Below are 25,234 nucleotides of genomic sequence, written 5' to 3' on the forward strand. Positions count from 1 at the left end.
CTAAGTTCATACAGCCTTTCCTATAGTCCCAAAGGATCAAGCAACCAGTCCCAGTTCCTGCTAGGAAGCGTGACAGGGTTAAAGTGCATCCTAGCATTAAGCCCTTCCTCCCTGCTGCCTTGCTCCCCACCCAATGTCCGTCCTCCCTGGGACTGTACATCCTAATAAACAGCATGAGACTTGACCCCCATCGTCTAGACCAGCGGTTCTCAACCTGTGGGTCGTGACCCCTTTGGGGGTTGAACGATCTTTACACAGGGGTTGCCTAAGACCATCGATATTTACATTATGATTCATAACAGTAGCAAAATTACAGTTATGAAGTAGCAACGAAAATAATTTGGGGCTCACCACAACATGAGGAACTGTATTAAAGGGTCACGGCATTCGGAAGGTTGAGAACCACTGGTCTAGACAATCCAGGCTAAGTCAAGATCATACTGTATTGGAAATGCCTCAAATTTTCTCCCTTTTGAACCACACGAGGGCGGGACTACACTGTCCATAGCAACTGACAGTGTTTGTTTGCTTCCAGTGAAGGTAGCCGGCACTGGGCTTCGATCCAAGGTGCAGAGAGAAACCTGTGCTGTGAGTGCTCATGGCTGCTGCTGTCAACATCTCAGCAGATCTATTCTTAACACGGAAACACTGAGCCCTAAACGTACAGATCTTTAGGTTCTAACCTCACAGAAAGACAAACTATAATGTGTCAAAGACTTACTGAAACGCACACACACTGTGACTCAGGAACTCCACCTCTAATGGTAATCACAGAGATACAGATACTTATATAAGTGGTCGCATACTTTTATTGGATAGCATTGCTCTAGAAATCATAGGGAAACATTCTTGGTACATTATGGCAAAAAAGCAAGTGGTCACAACATAATATGTGTAAAAAAAAAAAAAAAAAAAAATCCCAATTTTACAGTATGGAAAGTACCTGTGAAGTAAAAGAAGATTGAAAAAGACATATACCATGATTTTAATTGTGGTAAATTCTGAGCAATTTTTATTTCTTATACCTTTGTTTTTCTCCAAAAAAATTTAAAGCTTTTTTGAAATGGGAACTCAGTAGGGGGCAAGGTTGAGTCAGACCAAGTCTGTCTAACCCTGAAGTCCAAGGTCTCAACCTCAGTATTAACCAAGTGTTAAATTCTGTGTTTAATGGTAAGAGCTCATGACACTGTAAACTAGAGAATTCTCCCTCCAAGAAATGCTAGCCCTCAAAGATTTGGAATTAAAACCTGTACCTATCAACAAATTTCTCTTTCTGCAAAATAAATATGTACCACCCCCATTATAAAAGTAATAGGTTTTCTGCCCTGACTGGTGTAGCTCAGTTGGTTGGGCACTGTCCTGCAAAGCAAAAGGTCACCAGTTCAAATCCTGGAGAGGGCACACTCCTGGGTTGCAGGTTCAGTTCCCAGTTGGGGCACATGCGAGAGGCAACCAATTGATATTTCTCTCCTTCTCTTCCCTTCTCTCTAAATAACTAAATAAAATGTTTGTTTGTTTTTTAAAGAAAAAAGTAAAAGGTTTTCAGTGTGGTGACTGTGGGAGTGGGGGAGGGGTAAAGGAGGTTATAAGGGAGATAAATGGTAATAAAAACAATAAATAAATAAATAAATAAAATAAAAACAAGCCCAGCATTTTGTCAAAACAAATGGCCATAAAAATATCAGCCCTAAGAATGTCTGGTAACATATAGAGGGAGATGGCCAAGCTACAAATATAAATAATATAGATTTCAGGAAATTATTAGGAATTAATTTGGGACTAAAAGCTGTGACCTATTTGCACAGCAAAGGAAACCAACAACAAAATAAGAGGTAATGTATTAAATGGAAGAAAATACTGGCAAATATATCTGATAAGGGGCTAATAACCAAAATATATAAAGAACTCATACAACTAAATAGCAAAAAAACAAACAAACAAAAACCAAACTAAACAATCTGATTTAAAGAATGGGCAGAGGACTTAATTAGCCATTTTTCCAAAGACACACAGATGGCCAACAGTTATACAAAAAGATGTGCAACCCGAGCAATCATCAGGGAAACGCAGATCAAAACCACACTATCACCTCGTGCCCGTTTGCTGGCCAGGACGTGAAGAGGGAGCCCTGGTGCACTGTGGGTGGGAATGCAGACTGGTGCAGCCACCACAATAAACAGTATGGTGGTTCCTCAAAAAATGAAAAGATATATGCATCTCCACGTTCCACTGAAGCATTCATTATTCACAACAGTCAAGACATGGACACAACCTAGTGTCCGCTGACAGATAAATGGATAAAGAAAACATGGTATATATACACCATGGAATATTATTCAGCCATAAAATTTTTTTTGCCATTTTCAACATGAGGGTATTAGGCTAAGTGAAATAACGTAGAGAAAGATTGTAATCTCGCTTATATGTGGACTCTAAAAAAACAAAAACAAAAAAACCCCGACACCCCAAACAAATAAAGAATAAAGAAAGTACGAAGAAAAATAAGAATCCAAACCCTTAAACAAGTCAATAGACAGAGCAGGGACTGGTAGTTGCCAGAGGCAGGAAGCAGGGGTGGGGTGGGCAAAATGGATGAAGAAGCAGTTCAAAGGGTGCAAGCGTCTAGTTATAAAATAAATAAGCCAGAGGGTTACGCACATCATGGAGACTAGTTAATAATACAGTATGGTATACTTGAAAGTTGTTGAGTAGACCTTAAAAATTCTCAGCACAAGAAAACATATTTTTATAACGGTCAGATAATGCATGCTAACTAGACTTAATGTGATCACTGCAATACATACAAATAATGCATCATTAATTACATTGTATACCTGAAACTGATGTGCTATATCAATTATATCACAATAAAAACAAATAAGAAAACCGTGACCTACCAGAGCATGTCACTATATTTCTATTTTTGATGATAAACCAGGTCACATGATCCATGATGAACATAGGTTCAGTCAAGAAACCTTACCTGGAATCTAAATTACTCTGTTGTGGTTAGCTGCGTTTAAGGAAAAACTTCAAAGACTGTTCCTCTTTGAGGGTTTTAAGCTAATACATAAGACTCCATCTCAAACTTCATGGTATGAATCTTATTAATGAAGGGTATTGGATTTTATTAAATGCTGTTTCCTCATCTATTAGAATGATCATGTGGCTTTTGTTCTTTATTCTATTCATGTTATATTATACTCATTTTCATATGCTGAACCAACTTTGCATTCCTGGGATAAATTCTACTCAGTCATGGTGTATAATCCTTATGTGCTGCTAGATTCAGTTTGTTAGTATTTTTTGAGGGTTTTTCTATCTATATTCAAAGATTATTGGTCTTTAGTTTTTTAAAAAATCCTCACCCAAGGACATTTTTTCATTGCTTTCAGAGAGAGGAAGGGAGAGAAAGAGAGAAGGTGAGGAAGAGAGGAAAAGGGGGAGGGAGAGAGAAACATTGATTGGTTGCCTTTTCATGTGTGCCCCAACCAAAGATCAAACCCACAACCTGGGTATGTGCCCTGACTGGGAATTGAACCCATGACCTTTTCAGTTTACAGGACAACGCTCCAACCAACTGAGACAAACAGGTCAGGGCTTTCCCGTGATGTTTTTATCTGTTTTGGTATTAGGGTTATATTGGCCTCTTGTAATAATGAGCTGGGAGTGTTTCTTCCTTTTCTGTTTTTTGAAAGTTTGTGAAGGACTTGTATTAATTCTTTAAACATGTGATAGCATTCACCAGTGATACCATCTGATCTGTGGCATGTTTGGGAAAGAATATGGGATCCCCTCCTTTTACTGTAACTAGACGGTGTAAGAGCATTAAGTGATTACCTGACCATAGTCAATCTCCAGGGGGTAGAACTTTTTGGGATGTTTTGTGAAGTTTTCAGAGTGCCAGGAATTCCCGGTTTTATCTTCATATAGTTTTATAAAGTGCTCAATGGCATCCTCCTTGGACGGCATCTGCTCCAGTTTGTTACTACCAATGGTTGTGCCCACGCGGCCCCAGGACCTGAATATCCAATACCTATGAGGGGCAAAGGGGGGGAAAGGAGGAGCGTCAGACACAAACTTGTGACTTGGCTGGTCGTACTTCAGGAGGACTTTCCCTTCCTTGCCATTCCACCTGGGTGAGAAAAAACTGCAGACACCCCAAAATGATGGTGACTGACACAGAGGAACAAAGGATCTGATGCTACAATAAAGGACTTTTGCTTTACTTTTACTGAATTAAGGAATTTAGTAAGTTTAAAGTAATTAAAAAATGTCCTTTCAAATTGACTATATAAAGTGCTCAAGAACAGCTTAAACTTGGACCTGGTAGCCAAGCCTGAGGACCAAATCCTGGGGGCCAATTCTGCTCCCCAAAGAAAGTATCATTTGGAAGCCACGTGTTTAAGAAATGCAACCATTAACAACATACCCTAAAAATAATAAAGACTTTTTGGTTCAGATCAGAAGCTGAGATGAGATGAACTGGGAGAGGCAGGCCACCTTTCAGGCCCAGGCTAGCATTTTGTTTCCATCTCCATGTAGGGCACACATCATGGGTAGCTTCTAGCTCCTGTGTTGCCCAGCTTTGGCTAAATTAGTTTTTCTTAATGGAACTACTAAGTTAAATTTTATATCACCCTAAGTATAAATATATTAGAAACCCAAATACATGACTTAGATACATTTTTAACGTAAAACCAGAGTTCAAAGAAAATTTGGGGTTCCTACCATTTTCCTGGGCTCTTTCCCAAAGGCATATAAACTTATTTTGGGTTGTTTCCCTGGAAATGTTTGGAAGACACTGCACCGACCTATCCCGAAAAACATTTTCTGACCCTAATAGCCCACACTACTCTTTCACTCTAAAAACCAGTAAATCTAGGCCACAAGGAAAATGCTCACACCCCATGATCACCACAAGGCTTTGTTATTGGTGGTAGAAGTTTATTCTCATTGCCTGTCATTTCACAGACTATCACAGTCTGTTATATTTCTTCAAAAACCCTACAGTATTCCTTCTCCTGCAGTATAATATATATCTAGATTTTGGAATGTGTATTTTACAACCAAGAGACCATTTTTTGACTTCCAAATCTCTGACAAGAGTAGGTTATAAACTAAACGACAGGTAAGCTTTATTGCTTCAGAAAGTTTGAGTGGCCAACCAGATACTTTGTACTCTTTATGGTCACCTCTCACGTTCACCTTTTAAATGAAAGGTTTGATGAAAAGATGAAGGATGGGAGGAACTTAAGCCGTGACAGTGCCCACATACTGAGGCTGGCAGGGCTCTACCAGGGGTCGACTGTGACTTACCTCGGGCTATCATTACCACAGTGGCTTGCCTTCCCACTAGTAAACCTTTCTGGATCTCCTGGAGTTCCAGTAAGGAAATGGTTTTCAAGTATTAAGAAGAAAAGATCAAATTTAACACATGAAAGTAGTTTTAAAAAATGTCTTTTCAACATTAGAATTTAGCAAGATTTCCTTTCACACGACTTTCCCCTACGCACAGCTCCCATTCCACACTGGCGTAGTAAGGGATGATCACCAGGGGTGATGTGGATGGCAACAGCCAGTCCAGCCCCGCAGCACCCCAGAACTGGCCCTGCCTAGTGCCACCACCTTAACTAACCAAAAAGGCAAACTCAAACATCTTTAGATTCAAACTAGAGTTTGAAGCAACATTAAGGAGTAAGTTCAGTTCTCACCAAACGTTACTTGTTTCACAAGTGTAAGAGCACGTGTAAAGGTATCAGAAAATCTAGAACCTTCCAGTGGCTACAAGAAAAAGAGTTGGGAGATGCTGTGACACCACACCCTTGAAGATGGCCCAACTGGACACGAGAGCCAGGCTGGCTGGGGGTGATGGCGCCTGCCCTCTCCCACAAAGGCCTCACTATGTGCCCTGTTCTCCGTGAGGAGGCTGAGGACCCCGGTACTGAGAGAGCGTGGGTTTCGTGAGTCTGAGAGCCCAGCAAAACGGGCGCACACCTTCCGTGGAGCACAGCACCCCTCAGCACTCTCCCGTCCCCAGAACACACCTGCTGCCTTTGTCATCCTCCAGGAGCTGCAGCTTGTAGTAGGAATTGGTTCCTTTAACAATGTCCACCAGGCCGAGCGTGGCGCTGAAGACCTTCCCACCTTTCTCCAAGACATGTGCAGAGCGTTCCAGACCTGTCACAGAGGCAGGGCTCCTACAGCTGTTCCCTGACAGAGGGGCCGGTGTGCCCAGGGAGAAGGGGGTCTGCAGGCAGAGGGGCCACACTAGCTTGGGTATTCTACCACCACCTTCAGGAGGTTTCCCGTAAGACACGTGTGTTCTCAGGACAGGATGGGTGTGGGCAGCCCATGAGGAGGCCTGAGAGCAAAGCCAGGCCCCACTCTGCTCACATCATTCCCATTTGCTTACCGGAATCAGGATCCACAGCAGCTCCTCCTTTAAGAGTTAATTTCATTGTCTTTTCAGATTTGTTGATTCCTTGGAAGACAGAAAAATGTGAATATTAAATTAAAAATAAATGTAAAAGGGGATCTGGAAGGCAAGGCAAGTGGGTCATTTTCATTTGTATCGTATCCAACAAGGCATCTGTGTGCCTTTCCCACCCTAGGCTGTTTCAAGGGGTACAAAGGGCGAGGCTCTGCACAGGCGGACATGGGACAGGCCATGACCCAGGGCAGAATGGGGCCCCAGGGACTACAGCTCAGCGCCTCACCTTCCTCCTTGACAGGCCCTTTGCTCTTTTTAGAGACTGCAGCCCCCGACTTCCCACCTGGAGCCACCACGGCAACAGGCTCCGTCTTCACCTCTGCGCCCCAGGGGGACAAGATATGGGCTGAGACCAACTCTTGAAGGCTCTTGGCTGAGGCGGCGATATCCTGGAGGAAATCCTCAGACACAACTCGAATGTTGCCTTCTTTTACTTCCTCCATCTTTTTATTCATCTTTTCTACCTCCTCTGTTCAAATCAGAAAGAAAAAAAAGAGAAAAAGTTTCAAGCTAATCTTAACTTACTAATGTCACATTTACTGATTACTTCTAAACCCCCATCACCCACAGCTCTCTTTTCCTTCCACATCCAGTGCTCTTGGGGTATTTTGTCTCTTATCAGCAACATTCCCCTTTTCTCTAAGGCATGATGAGTCAGTGCCGCCTTCTCTAGGCCGTTCTACAGAATGAGATGTTAACACACGTTATATAGGAAAAGAGCCCTGAAGTCAAGTATCTTTGGAAAATGCTGTATCTCTCTGGTCTTGGAGACTTATTATAATGATTGACTTCCCAAATGTACTTAAGTGGTGAAGTTCTGTTTTGGCAGCAAACCTACCGAACACCTGTGGCAGAGGGCCAGGTGCTGGGAAATGGGCCGAGTTTCTAGCAGGGAAGGGAAGGCGCATGAATACGCTGCAGACAGAGCAGCAGCACAAGGTACAACCTTCCCAGAGAACCAGAGCAACGGCGCTGTGTGAGAGACACTGTGTGGAGCCCTTCACCTCATTTAATGCTCATCACAATTGCAGGACACAGAGGGCATTATCTTCCGTTAACAAATAAGATTAAACTCACTTTTGGTGCTAATGCACAGCGCGGCCTTGTTGGCTGACCCTGTCAACTTTCCCCCGAGTTTTTCAACCGTAGCCTTCACTTCATCCTTGTTCCGAGAGAGCTTCCCAAGAGTCAGGATCTTCATGTTGGACAATGGCTTCTCTGGGATGGGAGAACAGAATTGTGAAGCAGGGCTGCTCCCCAGGAAGGGTGGTGGGGACAGGGTGTGTGTGGGGGCCCGGAAACCAGGCAGCAAGCTCCCAGGGAAAAGCCAGGACAGGCTGCAGGGCCCCTGGACAGCCTCAGCACCCCTCTGCCATTAGCTTCTCCTGTGGGATGTCTATGAAAGTAGAAGTAAAGGGCTAGTGGGAAAGCAGAGGGCAGGACAGCAAAGTGTCACCTGAGAACCTGCACTCATCCCTGGGTACAGAAAGGCTGTATTTGGGGACTGGGGATCAGGGACCAGGAGGTTGGCAGTGGATGGGAAGCAGAGAGGTAGGTCACGTTAACTCCCAATTACTTTCATTATTCTTCTCCCATTTCTCATCTAAAAACAAAGTACAATTTCTTATGCAATACTTAGTAAAAAAATTAGACTTGACAGTCATGCAAAGATTTGACCACAATGACCCGAGACAACATATTCCAGGCAAAAAGACCCCAGAATCTGAGGCATCCAGCACTAAACCCAGGCCAGCAGGCCCCATGACAGGGGTGTGCCGTATTTATGGCTGATGGGAATGCAGTGCTGGTGACATATTCCTAGAACAAGAGGTGCCACAGGGAAAAGTCCTGCAAGTCCTCCACGTGTCCCTGAGTGAACAAAGGCAGTGGGTCTCTCCTCCTGACAAACACACAAATGCATCTGTCCTGTTGGTACAGGGTGCAACACTGATCAGTAACTTCCACTGCTGGCGATATACACAGCAGGTCTGTTTGCAAGAGACCCCAGCAGCATATCAGGCTCAGGCTGACCGATGGGTGCAGGGCTGCCCCAAGGTAGTAACGTGAGACCCAGAGAGATGCTCTGTAGTCCAGTTAGGCAGGGCACACTGAATGCCATCCCAGGTAAGGCTATGTACTGGGAGTTTCTTAGGAGCCTCCCTCCCAACCGTCCATCCCCTGCTGGGGGAAGTGGGACAGGGTTTCCTCTAGAGACCAGCAACAGTGAATTCAGAAAGACACCCTGTTCCCCCAAGGAACCGGGCCCCAGCTCACACCCCATCCCTGGTTGTCCCTGGAGCTCTACCTGATGGGGCAGAGGAGTTCACAGCAGCGGGTGCCGAAGCTGTAGAAGGCGGTGGTGCCGCCACCACCGGGGCACTGGTCTCGGGGGGGAATATACGGTCCTGCTTTTTGACCTTCAATTTCTTGAGGTAAGAGATTTCCTGGAATTCCTAAAGAATTTAAGTTTCAGTTAGGAAACCAGTTCTCCCTTGAAATAACCACCTGATAAAGGGGATTTTTCTTGTCCAAATTAAAGAATCTGTTTTTTCTTATTATAATAAAGAGTAATATAAGAAAATGGGAGGCTTCTAGTATGAAGTACAGTTATTATTAGAGATATGATACTTATTTCTAGTGCTTCTGCATTATTTATTAATAGAGCTGGTACTATGGATGCTTAAAAAAAATATTGCTTGAAGAAAATCAGTTTACAATCTGTGGACCACTGCTGAAACCTGGCTACCACCTCTGGGCCTCATTCTCAAGTCGCTTCCCTCACATGCCCACCCCATGACCAAAAGCCCCCCAAGACTGCACATACCGGGAAAGAGACCTTTACTCAGATGGAAATCAGGGCAATTCCCTACCCTTCTTAGAAGGACACACAGCTGCAGAGCCCAAGAGCAGTCAGTATTCAATATAAATCCTGCCACCAGCACCGTTCACCTTCATCCCGGGTGACTTATAACGGGTTGCACTCTGAATGGTCACTTGATAAACATAAAATACAGTAGACCCCTCCCATCCATGGTTTTGAAGGTTTCATTTTCTTGTAGTCAAACTTGGCCCAAGAAGATGAAACGGAAAATCTCAGAAATAAACTGCTCAGTTTTAAACTGCACGTCACTGAGTAGTGCGAACTCTCATGTCATCCTGTCAAGGGTGTGAATCACCTCTTTGTGCAGCGTCTCCGCACTGTACACGCTACCTGCCTGCTAGTCATTTTGTAGCCATTTCAGTGACAGGATCGAATGTCACAATACCGCAGTGCTTGTGTTTAAGTCCTCCTCATTCCATTTCATATATAAGGTTTGGTATTATCCACGGTTTTAGGCATCCACAGATAAGCGGGACTACTGTACACGAGGTTCAGGGAATACACGGTTCCCAGGCACCTATGTCTTCATCCAATCAAGAAACAGCCCCCCCTGCTATATCCACATTCCATGAATGACTGCTGGATGAAAGAGGTAACAGATCCGTTTCCAAGATAAGCTGAGCACCTAACTTGTGCCATATATCACAGTGAGGTTAAAGACAGTTTCTGCCCTTGAGTAAGTAGTTCAACCTTGACTGAAAGGCAAGTACATGAAGGCAAACTTTAATAAAAGAGTGAAGTTCTAAACCAGAGGCGTGCTATGGTGATGTAACATTGGGAATGCCAGGAGGGCTCTTTGGAGACAGTGACCTGCTAAGCGTCTAAGCAAAGGCGTTTGACTTATCGTAGTTTGCTGGGAACCCCAGGTGGTTGATTACCTGTCGCTGGGAGAGTAAATAATTAGATATATATGTATATAGGGGTGATGAGAGTGGTTTGTGAAAAGAAAAAAGGTGGTAGAGAAGGCCAACACAGCGAGATCATAAACAGCTTGGGTGGGGTGGCGGAATTCAAGCTAAGGAGCTGACAATGACTCTGTGGGCCAAGCCCCTGGGGGCAGAAGCAGCACTGCACAGAGTTTGTAAATCCATGTATTCACACAGGCTGCAAAATAGCTGTGGACCTGAGAAAAATGCCTCACACATGCAGACACCCTTTTAAAATACTTGTTAAAAAAATATAGATAAGCCCTGGCTGGTGGGGCTCAGTGGACTGAGTGCCGGCCTGTGAACCAGAGTGTCGCCAGTTCGATTCCCAGTCAGAGCACATGTCTTGGTTGCAGACCAGGTCCCCAGTTGTGGGTGCACAAAAGGCAACCATACATTGATGTTTCTCACCCTTCTTTCTTCCTCCCTTGCCCTCTAAAAATAAATGTTTAAAAAAAAGTTGATAAAAAAATATATAGATGCTGTGCAACTGATACATAAAGTACAAAATAGTTCACATTACTATCTTAGTTTCTCGAATATAGTAGAAGGGATGCAAATACCACAAAAGGGTCTGTATATTTAGAAAACCTGGGAAAATATTTCTACAGGAACTGGAGAATCACTGTAAGATATAAAGAGTGGGGGAAGTGACAAAGCCAAGTTTGTTTAGAGCAATCATTCAAGAAAAAGTACAGAGAAAAGATTGGGAGGGAGGGTGATCAGCAAAGTGAATACAAGAGGCAGGAGCCCAATGAGCCAGGGCGGAGGACCAGTGGAACAATGAAGTTCTGCTCTAGCTGCTGGGTTAGTTGGTGCCAACAGGACACTTGGATAACAATTACTGAGCACTTACTATGTGCCACTGTTCCAAATGCTCATCCCCCAGAAGCAAGCCCAGGGAGAGAGAACCTGATGGAGATCAAATCTCAAATCCTAGCAAGTGGCAGCCACGACTCTGCCCCGGGCAGTGGGGTGCCAGCTCCAGCTGAGTTTGAGGACACAGGTGGGGCCCTCCAGCAGCCACATCCCCAAAGACACTTCAGCTACCCCCCCCCAATTCCTAATGAGGTTTCTCAGTTGACTTTTATTTTATTTTTACACCTGAGAATCCAATATGTAGTTCTATTACAAAAGAGATCACCAATAGGAACTCTGGACCCAGCTCTCCCTCTAGCACTAAGATAAGTAAATATCCTTAAGAAAAACTCTTCTACCATAAAGGCAGGAATTATTATCCACTTATTCACCTTTCTGTCTCTTATGCTCAGAACAGTGCCTGGCACAGAGCAGGCACTCGATGAACAGAAACAGAAATGACCCATGGTCTTTATAAGAGGATTTTATACCAACTGGGCAAACCCGTACTCCAGTTAGAAATGCTTTGGTTCTACATTTGTGTAGTTTTTAAACATATGGAACCAATAATACAATTTTATATTCTGATTGAAGATGAACCAGATAGATGTAAAGAAGTCTGAGGAACACTGCCCTGCAGTCATGGTAACCCAGAGTGTGGGGACCATGTTTTTCTGCCCCCAGACCCCAGGATCCCCTTACCTTTGGTGTCACCCACTCCTTTCGGTTGGGTGTCTGTGTCTTAACCATACACTTGGTCCAGGCAGTGACATCCCCAGTACAGTAATAAGCATCACTCTTGAAGACCAGCTGGCCTGAGCACTCCTCGCAGGGAAGGAGGGCCCCGAACACGATGCCATCAGCTACACGGTCCAGTATCTGAAGCCAGTGAAGAAACATGTCAGCAGGAAAGGAAGCTACAGAATATGATGTCAGCAATGCGGGATGAAGAATCTGCCAACCTCACTCACTAACACAGAAGAGGGGCTTGCCCCAAACTCACGAACACCCCCCGACCAGCGGGTTTACAGGCAGCACTTGGGATTTCTGTACTTTACTTTTGTGCAGGGTCCTGCAGGCCCTGCTTCCCTGTGATTTAGATCACCCACTGCTTCTGCACCGCAAGGAGCAGAGCCAACTCTCCTCCACAGAAGTGGCAGGGCAGGGCCTGCTGGGAAGACTGGTCTCACCAAGCGGTCTCTACTCCCTCTGCAGACCTCACAGCCCTTGGGCAATTCGGGCAGAAGGCAGCAGAGAGCTCCTCAAGCCAGTCTGGCATGAATATTCAAGACAAATATAAGGCCCACCTTAGCCCTCACCAAAATTCTCACCCAAGGGCTACCTTGTGGAAGATGTCTGGAAGGGCCTGGGGGAACAGTCCCCTCGTGCCACTGGGAAACGGTAACCACGATGGTTAATGACCATGCAACACAACTATGGAACTGCCATTCCTCCCAATTAATACCAGCAGGTGTTCGATCGGAGGGCCTCCCATAGTCCGAGAGGACAGTCACTCACAGCGACCTGGCTGCCTCACATGCCTCTCACTTAAAACAAAGGCAGCTCACCGCCGACTCCCCGGAGGGTACTTGCTGCTTGTTGAAGATCAGCATTTCTTTCAGGTCGTTCACTGAACACACTTTCTTTAGCTCATCCTTGATGTTCCAGATCAGGTTGTTCTGGGCCTATGAACAAGACCTACTGCTGAGAAATCTGCTCTTTTCAAAGAAAGAAACCCAACAACCGGAAGAGATGCCACTGGTCTTGTCTTCAACCACATGCTTAGCTGAACTGCCCTCCAAAGTCAGTCTCATAACAGGAAGTGCGCTCCCAGTCCCACCCCTGTGGACGCCAAAGCAAACCCAGAGTGCGGAGTCTCAGACTCTTAACACTGCGGAAGGTGGGAAGGTGACCACTAGGAAACATGGGAAGTGTCCCTGGAACCAACCCCTCAGAAACAAACTCCAGGAGACACAAGAAAGTGTGGAAGCATCCAGATTATTGGCCCAACAACTGATACCTCAGGGAGGTGGGCCTGTCTGCTCTCAACCAATCCAAAAGCGTGTAGGGGGGATGCCCAAACACCTATCTCCTCAGTACAAAATGGTGCCACAGCTCTACTGCAGCCAGGTTTGGACCATAACGGACACATTTTTTGACATAGGGCAACCACACCAAATCTGTCATTTTTATCAAATAACTGGAACCATCAGGAATTGCTTCTAATTTTTATACCACCAGCAAAATCTGAGTGCTCACATGAAAGAGAAAAGCGGGTGGCTCACAGAAATCGAATTCCCAAAAGAGACGGAATCTTCTCCCCCAACTCCCCAAACACCTAGCGTTTTCTGGTTAATAATTTGTACTTTGCTTCAATGCATGTGTAATCAACAGCGATGAACCTCTGGTCAATGACTGCTGAATAATGGGTAGTTTTTCCCTCTTCACTATATCACCTTCTATTGCTTTTTGTTTTTTGGAAAAACAAGAGATCTTCATTTAAAAAAATGTGGAACAACTTTGTCTCGTCAAGGCATTCGTCTATGCTAAGAACCTCTGGCATCGTTAAATTTAATATTCGGTTTCCAATGTTTGCAAGCGACCCCACAGGCCCAAGATGCACCGTGGTGCGCCGAGTGGCTGAAGCAGGAATCCACCGTCTGAGCGGGAGACTCTGGGTGGGGACTGACCTTGACCTCTCTGCTCCCACCATAGCCTGGCTGCTGGTCTGGCAACTGGAGCCTAATGGGGGCTCTCCCCCAAATAAGAACTGAAAAAAACCACCTGGGGAAAAAACCGTGCCTCTAACAACAGCTATCACTTTGGGAATTCCTAAAGGTCCTGGGGAGTGGGATCGCACACCTTCCTGAACTTTCTCCCCACAATGAGGAGAGAGAGCTGAGAGGGAACGGCGAAAGCAGGCACACAGCTCAGCACTCACCTTGAGGGCCTTTTCAAGCTTACTATCCTTGTCTTTATCCTTTTTAGCTTTCTTCTTGGGCACCTGGTCTACTCCATCTACCTCGTCGCCTCTCCTCTTTCTGAAAGAGATGCAGGATGGGAAACACAGACCCAGAGCCGTGGAAAGCCTGAAATCCAGTGCCGTGGGCACCACAGTGTCTTGTTATGTCCGCGCCTCTCTGCAGGCCCTGCTCGCTGTCTGCTCAGGCCGTGTCGGCACCGACTTCACCCACCTCAGAACACACTCTGCCGACAAGGACGGGCTCGGGGGTGCTCCGGAGCCTTGGAAAAGGCAGTACAGGATCCGGGGCTCAGGCCCCATCGGAGGTCAAAAACCCCATGTACCTCTGGACACTAACGAGGCAGCCTGGAAGGTTCCTGGTAGGAACGATGCCGGAAACAAGCCCACGCCGAGGGGCAGAAAGACGAAGCGCAAGGGTCAGGAGCTGCTCCAAAGGCCAAGATCTCTTCTGAGGAGAGACTACATGGCTATTAAAAGCCCAAGCAAGTGACCATCTAGGCACTGCTCACCCGTCTGCCTCAGCAAACATGGCCGACCAAGTTCAGCAGTGTCATCCCTGAATGGAAGAGGGCACCGACGGTCATCAGCAGCCCTTAAAGACAAGGCAGACAGCCAGAGCGGTGAAGACTCCGTTTCAGCTGCCACAGACCTGATACAAACCCCTGCATTTTCCCTCATCCATAAAAGAGAGAAAAGAATGCCCCCTACCCTAGAGGACTGTGCAGGAGGGTAAATGAAACCCCCACGCAGAGTGTACCGCACTGTGGTCCGCCTGTCTGACGTGCCCCATCAATTCTGGTGGTTGTTACCCATACACGTGAGCTTCTGATTGCTATGGCTACATTGCAGCTGCAGTGCCCCGGCTTAATCCATGGGCCTGACTTCCCAGCTTACATACAGAGTCCTGAACCACACATGCTGTGCTGTGCAAGCTTGTATGCTATGAACTAAAATAATGCAGGAAAGCTGTTTCATGATGTCAGGGTCATCCTGATCCTAATACGGTGCAGTCACTGTCCCAGGAGCATGGTACACACCACGGCCCTGCCATATGTCCCTTGGTGAGCTTGTCTGGGGATGAAGGATCAGCAGAGGAAAAACCAGAAGAAGTAAGAGGCACCCATGGACTCCAGATAAGTTACTGCTAGGACTTCCCATCCTAACAGTAGCACCCTATGAAACCCTTACCATTCTGAACTCTAAACCAGGGAGTGTCTTACTGACTGCTGCCCCAACCCCATTTAAAACTTGTCACGATCCTCCCAGCACCGTCTCAGAGACATCCAGTCACAAAGTAACACATTTACGCAAAGGAGGCCAAGGGGACAGGGAGTGGGCCATGCAGGGGCCACTAGGAGCATCCTGCAGTCCACTGCTACCACAGCTGGGAAACGGTCAGAGAGCTCAGCTACCACCATCCCTAAAGACTGCACCTCTGGCTTTCTCAAGGTCAGCAAGGGGAAAACACAGGAGTGGTATGGAATCTGTGGCGTCTCTGGGCCTCCATCAAGCCCCTCACGGAACCCCGCTTCCGATCCACATGGCCCTCCACCTACCCTTCGCTCTTGACTCCCGGGAGCTGCTTCTTCAGGTCTTCCTTATCCTCGGCAGCAAGCAGGCTGAAGCCTTTGAGCTGGCTCGCACTGTACTCTGGCCGGAAGTTCAGCTTTTCCCTGTTCTCAACAAAGCAGGAGGGGTGGTACCAGCGGTCGATCATGCCCAGCTGGGGCTTCTCTGGGTCCAGCATCTTCTTGGAGACACGCACTTGGCCCTGTAGGAAAAACCACATGAGGTACTAAGAGAGGCAAGGAGAGAGGATGGTGAGACATGAGAGCCTGGGGGGGGGACTGAACTCACCTGTGTTCCAGCCAGCAAGGAACCTCAGGTCCACCCCAAGGGCGATGCTAGGACTGCTGGGAGATTTTGGCTTTCATGCCACCACGGATTGTGTTACCTTCAAGCCCAGCACCCCTGTTTCATTTACTTATTTAACGATTTTATTTATTTTTAGTAAAAGAGAAAGGGAGATAGAAAGAGGGAGAGAAATTTCAATCAGCTGCCCCTCACACACACCCAACTGTGTATCTGGACCACGATCCAGGCATGTGCCCTGCCTGAGAATCAAACCAGTGACCTTTCAGTTTGCAGGCAGGCACTCAATCCATTGAGCCACACAGCCAGGGCAGCAACCCCATTTTTAAAGAGCTCAACTTCAACTAGCTACCTACCTACTTGCCTGGACAAATAAAAAAAGTGCTAAGTGGGGACTCTGGGAAAGAAACAACAACTAAGAAGGGCTCCTGGTGGCTAACTGGACTCAAGTTAGGGAAAAAAAAAGAAAAGACAGACAGAAACCAACCAACCAACCCCAGAACCTTCCAGAGGGGCCTCTCGCAAACTCTATTTCAGAGAAGCGCACGCTATGTTTCTGCTGCCTGAGTCAGCCCTTATAAAGGAGCTCCTGCAATACCATTTCAACCAACAGAAACGAGGCTTTCCCCATCCAATCAGTGGCTCCTTTCTGACCTATCAGGACAGTGCCTGTCGGACCAATCAAACTGAGAGAATTTGGAGCCCGCATCTGCATGAAGATGGAACAAGCACGGACCAGGAGGAGGGATCTCTGACCACACAAGTGCCCTCTGGCTTGGAGACCGCTACCATGGAACGCACCTCCCCAGCGCTATGGTGCTGCTTTCACAGCTGTGCTGTGTCACCACCGAGCGGTCTGCACTGAACAGCTTCCTTCTTCACTGCCCCCAAACTGGGGATTCCTGTTGGTGTTGAATCGGCACCAATGACCACTGCCTGGCACTTCCCTAGGCTGTTCTGCTGCCCTGGAGCCAGCACAAGAACACCAACTGCAGCAGGCTGGGGCCGAGCTGGGGCCTCACACTGCATCTGGGACACTACACCACAGGCCCAGGAGCCAGAGCGGGCCCCACGCCCAGTAGGGGTTTTCCACCCCCACCCGCCATCTTTGTTTTGTTGAACTCAGTCCTGCCGTCCTGACCAGATTCACAGTTCAGGCCTGCGAGCCTGCGACCCGGACAACCCCGCACAAGGAGTGAGGACACCACGCAAAACTCCTTTTCAGGCCAAGAGACACTCCACAGCACACAGCTTCTGATATTCCCCTTGGAACCCGTAATTTTGCCTCAAATCTGTAGTGGCTGGAGGTAGCTGGAGAAGATCTAGCAATGTCATGATCTTCCTTTCTAAATCCCACTGGCTCACCTCCAATTTCTGGTGCAAATTTCAAAGGAGGCAGGAACCTTAAGCTAAGATCAGAGAAATGTGACGAGGCTGGAGGGCGCAGGCCTGTCCTTCCACCCTCTGTCCCCCTGCTACTCAGATAGCATCCATTCCATCCCACTGACGGTCATTCTTAAGGGCCTACCGGTAGGAAAGGTGGTTAATGAAGTTCCTCTGGTGAAGTAGAAGAAACCTGGAGGCTTAAACTTAATCCTACCATAAAACACAGACCAACAGCCTTCTCTCAGCCACGGCCAAGCCCAGAAGAGACCTTCATGTAAATGCTTTCCAACCCCGGCCCCTAAGAGTTCATGCAGTTAAAGACATGAGGGCTGAACCATGAGTAATTAGGGTATGACCTTACTGGAAGAAAAGTCATCGTCACCTCCTGTCTCCACTAAGATCTTCACTGTATTTTTAACCACTAGTGGTGAGCCAGCACTTAAAAGTCCCTATTTCTCTTTTCTTTTGAGATACCCAGTGACACCCAATGTAAGGAACCCAGAGTCAGACACTAGAACCCCTAAGCGCTCACCTTATCTATCTTCTCCATGCAGCCCTTGCACGTGCTCCTGTTGGACTTGGCATACTCCACCGCGAAGTCACCCAGCATCTTCTCCGTCTTGCTGCCAACTCCATCTTGGCCTTTTCCTGAGGAGTCAAACACGTCAAAGCTCAGCTCAGCAGCCTCAGTGTAGCTCCAGCATCCGCCCTCCCCTTCTACCTCCCAGCTCTTCTACCAGGACACTCTGTTCTGTGTGATCAGAGTTGGTCCACTGTATCTACGCCATTTCTAACCTTGTGGCTGGTTAACAGAGCTGCTTTTCTGGCAGGAAAGTAAAACCGTTCTCAGACAGGCTCTCTGAGACACCACAGTGTTACCTGCTGCTCGTCTCACTTCCCGCCTCTCTCCTCTTCCTCTGGAGCCCCTCCCTCACGCAGAAAGCACTGAAATAAACTCTAAGGCTGTTTCTCGTATGATCAGCAATAAGACAGATGTCCCACTCTGGTGAAGGATGTAGATGGCTGGGAAGGCCATGCTTCCACGGCGGCAGGAGGTGTATGAGAACTCTCTTTACTTTGTTTTATTTTGCTGGGAACCTAAATCTGCTCTAAAGAATAATCTCTTCAAGCAACTTTAAAGGCCATATTTTGGGCATCTGGAAAAAGAAAATATTTTGCAACAGGGCAGAGCTGGATCAGTGAGGTGCGGCTACAGTAACACGGACCCCTTCTTCTCTGTATGCACATGTGTGAAACAGGGAGGGGCAAACTGAAGTTTTCCTTTGCTCTCCTGAAAAAGGCTCCCTGTGAGCTCTGGGGCTGGGGTAACGCCTGCTGCCTCGCTGGGGTGTACGCACCTGTCACCCCTCCGGCCTCCGCAGTCTTCTTAACTTTCTGCTGGTCATCCCACCGGAGCTCAGAGAACCCATCCACCTCGACGTCAGGCTGCCAGATGGAGTGGCCAACCTTCCAGAAGCAGGAGAAGTGGTACCAGTGTGGGACTTTGCCATCGAACATGGGTGACTAGAAGGGTGAGGATCAGATGGGTAAACAAACACCGAGTTAACCTTCAACGCAGCCTTGAGCCCAGCCCGCAACAGAAAAACTTATCATGCCCTTGTTTTCTTCTCTGTGAAACAAGGGCAGCTTGCCCATGTCCCCACGTGACCAGGGAAAAGTAGCTAACGGAGAACAGTATCCTCCACCGCCCAAACCCCCGTTCCACATTTCTCTTCAGGGTCTTCCCTAAGAGTTAAGAAAGCTGCCACCTGCTAAGGCCAGACTCTCAGGACATGGCACACCCACGGGAACAGCAGCATTTTTCAACAGAGTTTTGTCCATGTACCTTTTAACCACATGCCACTGTTTCAGCGACATGCTTTACCTCTGTGCACAGTAAACTGCACACAAGATACCTGTCCCACGTCCTGACTCCACTGTGTCTGCCCGGGAGACTCAGGCCCGGACTCAGGGGCTCAGGGGCCTGTGTGGCCCCGAAAGGGCTCTGAAAACGCCTCTGCAGTGAGAATAATGAAGAGCTAGTCCCAGATAATGAGCAAGGCCGAGAAAACGTGTCAGAAAGGGGCAGGCACGCCACAGCCACACACATGTGAATGGACTGAATTAACTTCTATGAGACAGAAAGAGAACGGATCAGGGAAGCAGGCCAGCCAGGGCGACGAGAGAACTCCCGAGTCGGCAGCTAGACTGCCAGCTAGCTCACGGGCCTCAGGAAGCGCCAGTTCCTGCTGCAGGTACTGGGCAGTTGGGCCTCATGGGGAAGGGGGTGGGGGCACCTCTCCCGGCAGCTGTTTTTTCCTTTGAAGCTTCACATTTGGGTTGGTACTGACTTGCCAGTATCGGGCCTTCCACTGTCACAGTGCCAGGCACTCCCAGGCTTTATGGAGTGGAGGTGACAGTAACTGGCAAAGTGGGATGAGCATTGGCATTTACTTGGTCCTTGGCAGCCACAAGTGCTTCTGGGTGGCAACCGACACTCCCGTGCTTCCCACTACACTGCTGGGTAGGAAGAACTACTTCAAAACGCACCAATGGTTCTGAGTGAAGAGAGGCCGCAAACATCTGCTTTTATATTACATAAAGCCCAATGCCACACAAATGAACAAAAAGTTAGATGATCGTTAGAAGTAAACAATACGGCACTCACAGAATGGAGCTGTGGGGACAGGGGAAATATTGGGAAAAAGCAGCGACAAGGTCTCCAAACGAGTGAGCGGCCTCTTCCCAGATTTAATGGATGGAAATGAAGGCGAAGGCCGGGCATTCAAGGACTCCTCAGCATCAGGCAGCCTGGTTTACAGCAGCATCAGCTGTTCCCTCAGCCCAGAACTCTCCCAGTCCTGCTCAGAGCAAACAGCACTTCCTCGGGTCCCCTAAGGCCCCTCCCACAGTTCCCAGTTAAGAACGATCCATTTGGGTGATCATTTAGTCAATGCTTGTCTTGCACTGGGGGAGAAGCTCCTGGAAAGACACAAAGCCCATCTTGTGCCATCTGGCAAAGCCTGTTCAAAGTGGTCACTTCAGGGTGTTTGTGGAATGCCCTAAGTCTGGAGGGATGAAAGTAGAAAGGGAGGAGGGGGGATCCCTGCTGTGAAAAGAGATCTCCCAAAGCAGACAACAAATGGCATCCAGAGCAGACTCATGTCCTGGCCCGTAAACTTTCACCAAGGCAGCAGACACATCCTTAACCATCTTGTACAACGCCTGGCTCTTCCTGCCTTGGGACCCCTTGTCTCCCCCTCCTCTGCAATGTTCTGGTTACGCACATGCAAAGGAGGGCATGTGGCTCAGTGGCTTTGCTCCCATACTGGCACTCGTCACTGTGCCATATCTTCAAGGCCTCTGGCCTACCCCTCCAACCTTGGTCTGGGTGCTGTGTTCCCCTGCATGAGAGATTGGGGCCCCCACCTCCCTCAAGAGGAAGAAAACCTTTGACCAAAGCAAGGCTCTGGCCTAGACCTTAGGACTGAGGATGATATGACAGGAAGGGAACTAGGAAAAGGCTGAAAGACTACGGCTATCACTTGGCAGCAGCATGGCTCCCGTAAGCGGCGGAATCTTCATGTACTGAGCACCTACCCATTCCAGCATCCTCACCCAGCCACTGCAATGCCCGCCCACCCTGAGGGATCACACCCTATTTGAGGAGTGGGTGTGCCCTCATCCTTCCAGACAGGAGATCTCTCCTGCTCACCACACCCTCCTCCTAGGTCATCCCCACAAGGCTGCTCCACAGCTACAGTTCCAGGTATTTGATACTCCCAGAACAATCCTCCCATACAAATGTAAAAGAAGGTTTTAAAATCCAAGTGGAAGAAGAATGGCTTCTTTTTTGCTGGCCCTGCCAGTACAGCCTAGAAAACCAACCTGATATTCTGAATTAAAACTCCCCTCCCTAATTACAATTGCCTACAACCACACCTTTAATAATCTTCCACTATCAAGGGTGCCAAAAGAGGGCCCAGAATGTGAGAATTTAGTAGGTCCAGGAATTAATTACTCAGTGGAGCCATCCCAGACTCCCCCAGAGCTGCCCTCCCTCTGCTCTTCAGTGTCCTTGCTTGTCACACTGGCCCCACTTAGGGTTTCTGTCTGTCCTCAATAGAACAGGATCCCCTTTAGCTGCCTAGTGGAGCCTATGGATGTCCCTTTCTCAGAATGACACTTAAAAATGCAGGACAAAAAAAAAAAAAAAAAACCACAAAGGCTCACAAAGGGAACCAATTATACTGACATAGTTAATAAAACATTTAAGAAGCTTACTGGAATGCAGCAACCCATAAGCTCACTACAGTAATCTTGAAGCACTGATGAGCGTAAACGATATTTAGAAAAATCCCCAACCAATGTAAAGTGATATGAAAATACCTGTATTTACCAATGGTGACAAAAACCACAAGTACTGCTAATATATGTCTTTTGGCTTATGCTCACAATTGGAGAAAATGACTTATCTAGAGATTAGTAAAGACGGGAGACTTAAGTTTGTTGTCATTTAAACACAGATCTCAGGTGAAGAGCCCCTGCAGGAGAGCTTCGTATGATCAGCCCGCCCATACATGTAAGATCAGCCACCCATACATGTTAGACCAGCTCACCCATACATGTAAGACCAGCCCGCCCATGCATGAGATCAACCCACCCATACATGTAAGATCAACCAGCCCATACATGTAAGATCAGCCCATCCATACATGTTAGACCAGCCCACCCATACATGTAAGACCAGCCCGCCCATGCATGTGAGATCAACCCACCTATACATGTAAGTTCAGCCCACCCATACATGTAAGACCAGCCCGCCCATCAATTCCCAGAAAGGTTCAAAGACACTGGGTTGAAGAAGTGGCCCTTCAGATGGCAAATAGGCTAATAGATCCTCAACTTCCGACCATGTCTGTGAACAAGGACTCCTAACCAAGCTCCCATCCTGGGCACATAACGCCTAAGGCTCCGCTCCGTCAGGTGGCACCCACCCCTGGACAGCAACGTTTACCAGTTACCTTTCTCTGAACCAAAGTGAGGCTTCCAAGGAAGGGCTGAGTCTCTTTGTGCCCTAGTACCCAACACAGCGCCCGGAAGCTACTGGGTGCTCAGCGAGTGTGTACGGAGTGAATAAACACCGTGTCAGGTACCGAGCTAGGAGAGAACCCTGAGGATACCAAGATAACAGCCCCACTCCCTGCCTGAGTACTTACACCCACTCCCCTCAACCCCAGGAGTATTGAAAATCCAGCGAGGACCCTCCGGGCACCCCAAAACACATTCGTGCCCCGCTGCAGGGAGGGAAAATCCAGTTTCTCCGACCACGAGCGCTCAGCTTGGATAACGGACAGCCTTTGCTGGAGGCGCGGAGACAGGACAGGTGAGAACCAAGATTACGGGGCAGACACGAACAAAGTGGAACCTGGAGGAGGCAAGAACCCCCCTGGCAGGGGCCTTCAGACACACCACCTCACAGAGTACCCCAACACCCCATGGGCATCTCCGAAGCCTAAGGGAATTCGAAAGGGGATCCCTAATCCGCCAAGAAGTCCGCGGGAGGAACCCCCAAAGCCACCCTTACTTAACCCGGAGAGCTGAAATTGCATCAAGAGAACTCGACCACGAACGTGAAGTTTGGGGAAATGTTATTTTAAACCACAAATCAGGCCAAAAGGGAACGCACTGTACAAAAATGTCACCGACTTGCAGTTTTGCATAATTAAAAAAAAAAAAGTGAGCGGGCGTTGAAACCACAGCCAAAAATAGGTGTAAAACAAAATCCTCCCATTCCAGTCGTCACGATCAATGCAGGACAAAAAACCTTCCAGAACCAAGTAGGTAAAAATCAGACGAGCCTCGAAAGACCACGCGCACACTCAGCGCTAACCCCCCTCCCGGGGCGAATGTTAACGGAAACGGTTCCTCATTTTTACGAAGCAAAAGGCACCCCCAGCTCCCGACTCTATTTCCCGGACTTTCCGTTCAAGATGAGCAAAGCCGGACAAGGGGCGGCAGCAGCGTCCACAGGCCCTGAGGGGCCGGCCCGTCCCGGGGCCCGCTCCTCAGGCAAGCCCTCCCCCCACGCCTGCCCGGACCCGAAGCTCCGCCGCGCACAAAGCGGCCGTCTCGCTCGCACCTGCACCATGATGGCCATCCGCAGCGAGTCCTTGGGGATGCTCTCGCTGCATTTCTTGCAGGAGGCGCGCCCGCTCTTGGCGTACTCGACCCGGTAGAGCTTGTCCGAAGACTCCGCCATCGTCGCACGCGTGCCGCCGCAGCTCTGGTAGCCGACGCCGCCACCTGAAGACACGCCCCCAACGCCTCACCTCCCCTCGCGTGCTTGCGTCGTCCGTCAGCCCCCGCCCCGCTCAGGAGCGCGAGCACGTCGCGTCGACCACCCGGCGCTCCCGGATAGATTATTGATGCCTGGCGGCGGGAACGCCTCCGGCGCACGCGGTCAAGGGGCGGGGCCTCTGGCGCGCGCGCTCTAGGCGGGCGGTGGAGGGCGGGGCCTCTGCGGCGCCTGCGGGTGAGGGAGGTTGACTGGCTGCGCTTGCAGCTCCCTGCGGAGCCTGGGCTTGCTCTGCTCCTAAAGCTCCCGGGAATAATCGGCACCGCCCCTTTAACCATTTTGTTCCCTGGAAGGCTTATCTGCTCTCCTACTTAATTCTACCCTCATTCCCTTTAATCAGGGTGTCCGCTCTCCCTTGAGGGCGACCAGGATCTGGAAGGCTTGGGAATATGGTTGATCGGCCCCAGAGAGGTCAACCCGGGCTGGCCCTCGGCGGGATGCTAACTGCGGTCTGCAGAGCGTAGGGACAAAATACTAACTGAAACCTAGCATCGCCTTCATTATAAATTTTAAATGCATGAATTCAAACCCCAGGAGTATGAACAGTGTAAGAACGGAGTGTGACTCAGAAGGCCATCAAGACGCAGCGAGCAGGAAAAAAGTTTATTGGGGCAATTAGCGAGCCGGGAGGGAGCTGTGGGGCGGGTGGCTCCAACTCCGGGCTCCTAGGGTAGGAGGGGGTTGCTTTATAGGGGGAAGAAAAAAGGAACTGTGGATTTGGTGTTATCTTGCAGCTGCAAGCATGGCGGGCTGATCAAGGCCCAAGGTGGCTCGGCTTGGCGCACCCTGCTATCGTGGGGAACTCCCCGCCAAAATATCGCTATCTTCCAAGCTGCTGCAGGCAGGCGGGGCAAGGGCTTGGGAGCCGAGGATGTCAACCAGTACCAGTGACTTTGGCAGCAAGTCATCCCAGAAGTTTTCATATCACTTCACAGGTGTTGGAGACAACTCAGTATTACTGTTAAGCTTATCACTCTTGGAAGTTGCAGTAGTTAAAATGTTATGGAGCGTTAGCGAGCAAAGAGGACACGAGGCAATTTAGAAGTAAATTTATGGCGTTTATTTACCTGGCCAGGGACGGGTCTTCCCACCTTCAGAAGCAGAAGATGGGAGAGCCGCCCCGCCTTACAGACTAAAAGGTTTTTAAAGGCAAAAGAACTATACTCATGTCCTTGGGGTAGCCAGATAACAAAAAATCTACACAGGCGTGAGAAACTACATATACACACACTTTCTAATTTAGAAGGAGCTTCAGCTGATAAATACTTGGCACAAAACTATTCTCATGTCCTTGGCTACAGCTAGGGTCAGCTAGCAAAAGGGGGGGGGGGCTCAAGGTTGCTAGGATACGTGAGCAAAAAAAAATAACCTGCCACTGGGGTAAAATGCAAAAAATGGCGAAGAGTAAAAAATGACCCATTACAAAAAGACCTGCTGCTACTAGATCTTGTTATTTAATGTAGAACACTATTTTTAT

General features: G+C 48.2%; 1 protein-coding gene across 1 annotated transcript in view; it reads right to left on the reverse strand.

Annotated features, from left to right (window-relative positions):
* The window catches only part of PARP1 (poly(ADP-ribose) polymerase 1), a 37,578-nt gene extending 13,826 nt beyond the window's left edge, over positions 1 to 23,752 (reverse strand). Inside the window, exons 1-13 of the mRNA XM_090263533.1 lie at positions 23,542 to 23,752; positions 18,758 to 18,923; positions 17,932 to 18,047; positions 15,698 to 15,912; positions 14,100 to 14,199; positions 12,727 to 12,843; positions 11,861 to 12,037; positions 8,799 to 8,946; positions 7,571 to 7,711; positions 6,720 to 6,962; positions 6,416 to 6,484; positions 6,048 to 6,180; positions 3,841 to 4,036 (exon numbers count right to left, since the gene is read on the reverse strand). Of these exons, the coding sequence (XP_090119659.1) occupies positions 3,841 to 4,036; positions 6,048 to 6,180; positions 6,416 to 6,484; positions 6,720 to 6,962; positions 7,571 to 7,711; positions 8,799 to 8,946; positions 11,861 to 12,037; positions 12,727 to 12,843; positions 14,100 to 14,199; positions 15,698 to 15,912; positions 17,932 to 18,047; positions 18,758 to 18,923; positions 23,542 to 23,661 (1,941 nt within the window). The 5' untranslated portion in view covers positions 23,662 to 23,752. The remainder of the gene's footprint in view (positions 1 to 3,840; positions 4,037 to 6,047; positions 6,181 to 6,415; positions 6,485 to 6,719; positions 6,963 to 7,570; positions 7,712 to 8,798; positions 8,947 to 11,860; positions 12,038 to 12,726; positions 12,844 to 14,099; positions 14,200 to 15,697; positions 15,913 to 17,931; positions 18,048 to 18,757; positions 18,924 to 23,541) is intronic.
* Between the last annotated feature and the right edge of the window lie 1,482 nt (positions 23,753 to 25,234).

This window comes from Furipterus horrens, unplaced genomic scaffold, assembly GCF_987537825.1.
Source record: "Furipterus horrens unplaced genomic scaffold, mFurHor1.1.pri manual_scaffold_15, whole genome shotgun sequence".
In the NCBI taxonomy this organism is placed as follows: Eukaryota; Metazoa; Chordata; class Mammalia; order Chiroptera; family Furipteridae; genus Furipterus; species Furipterus horrens.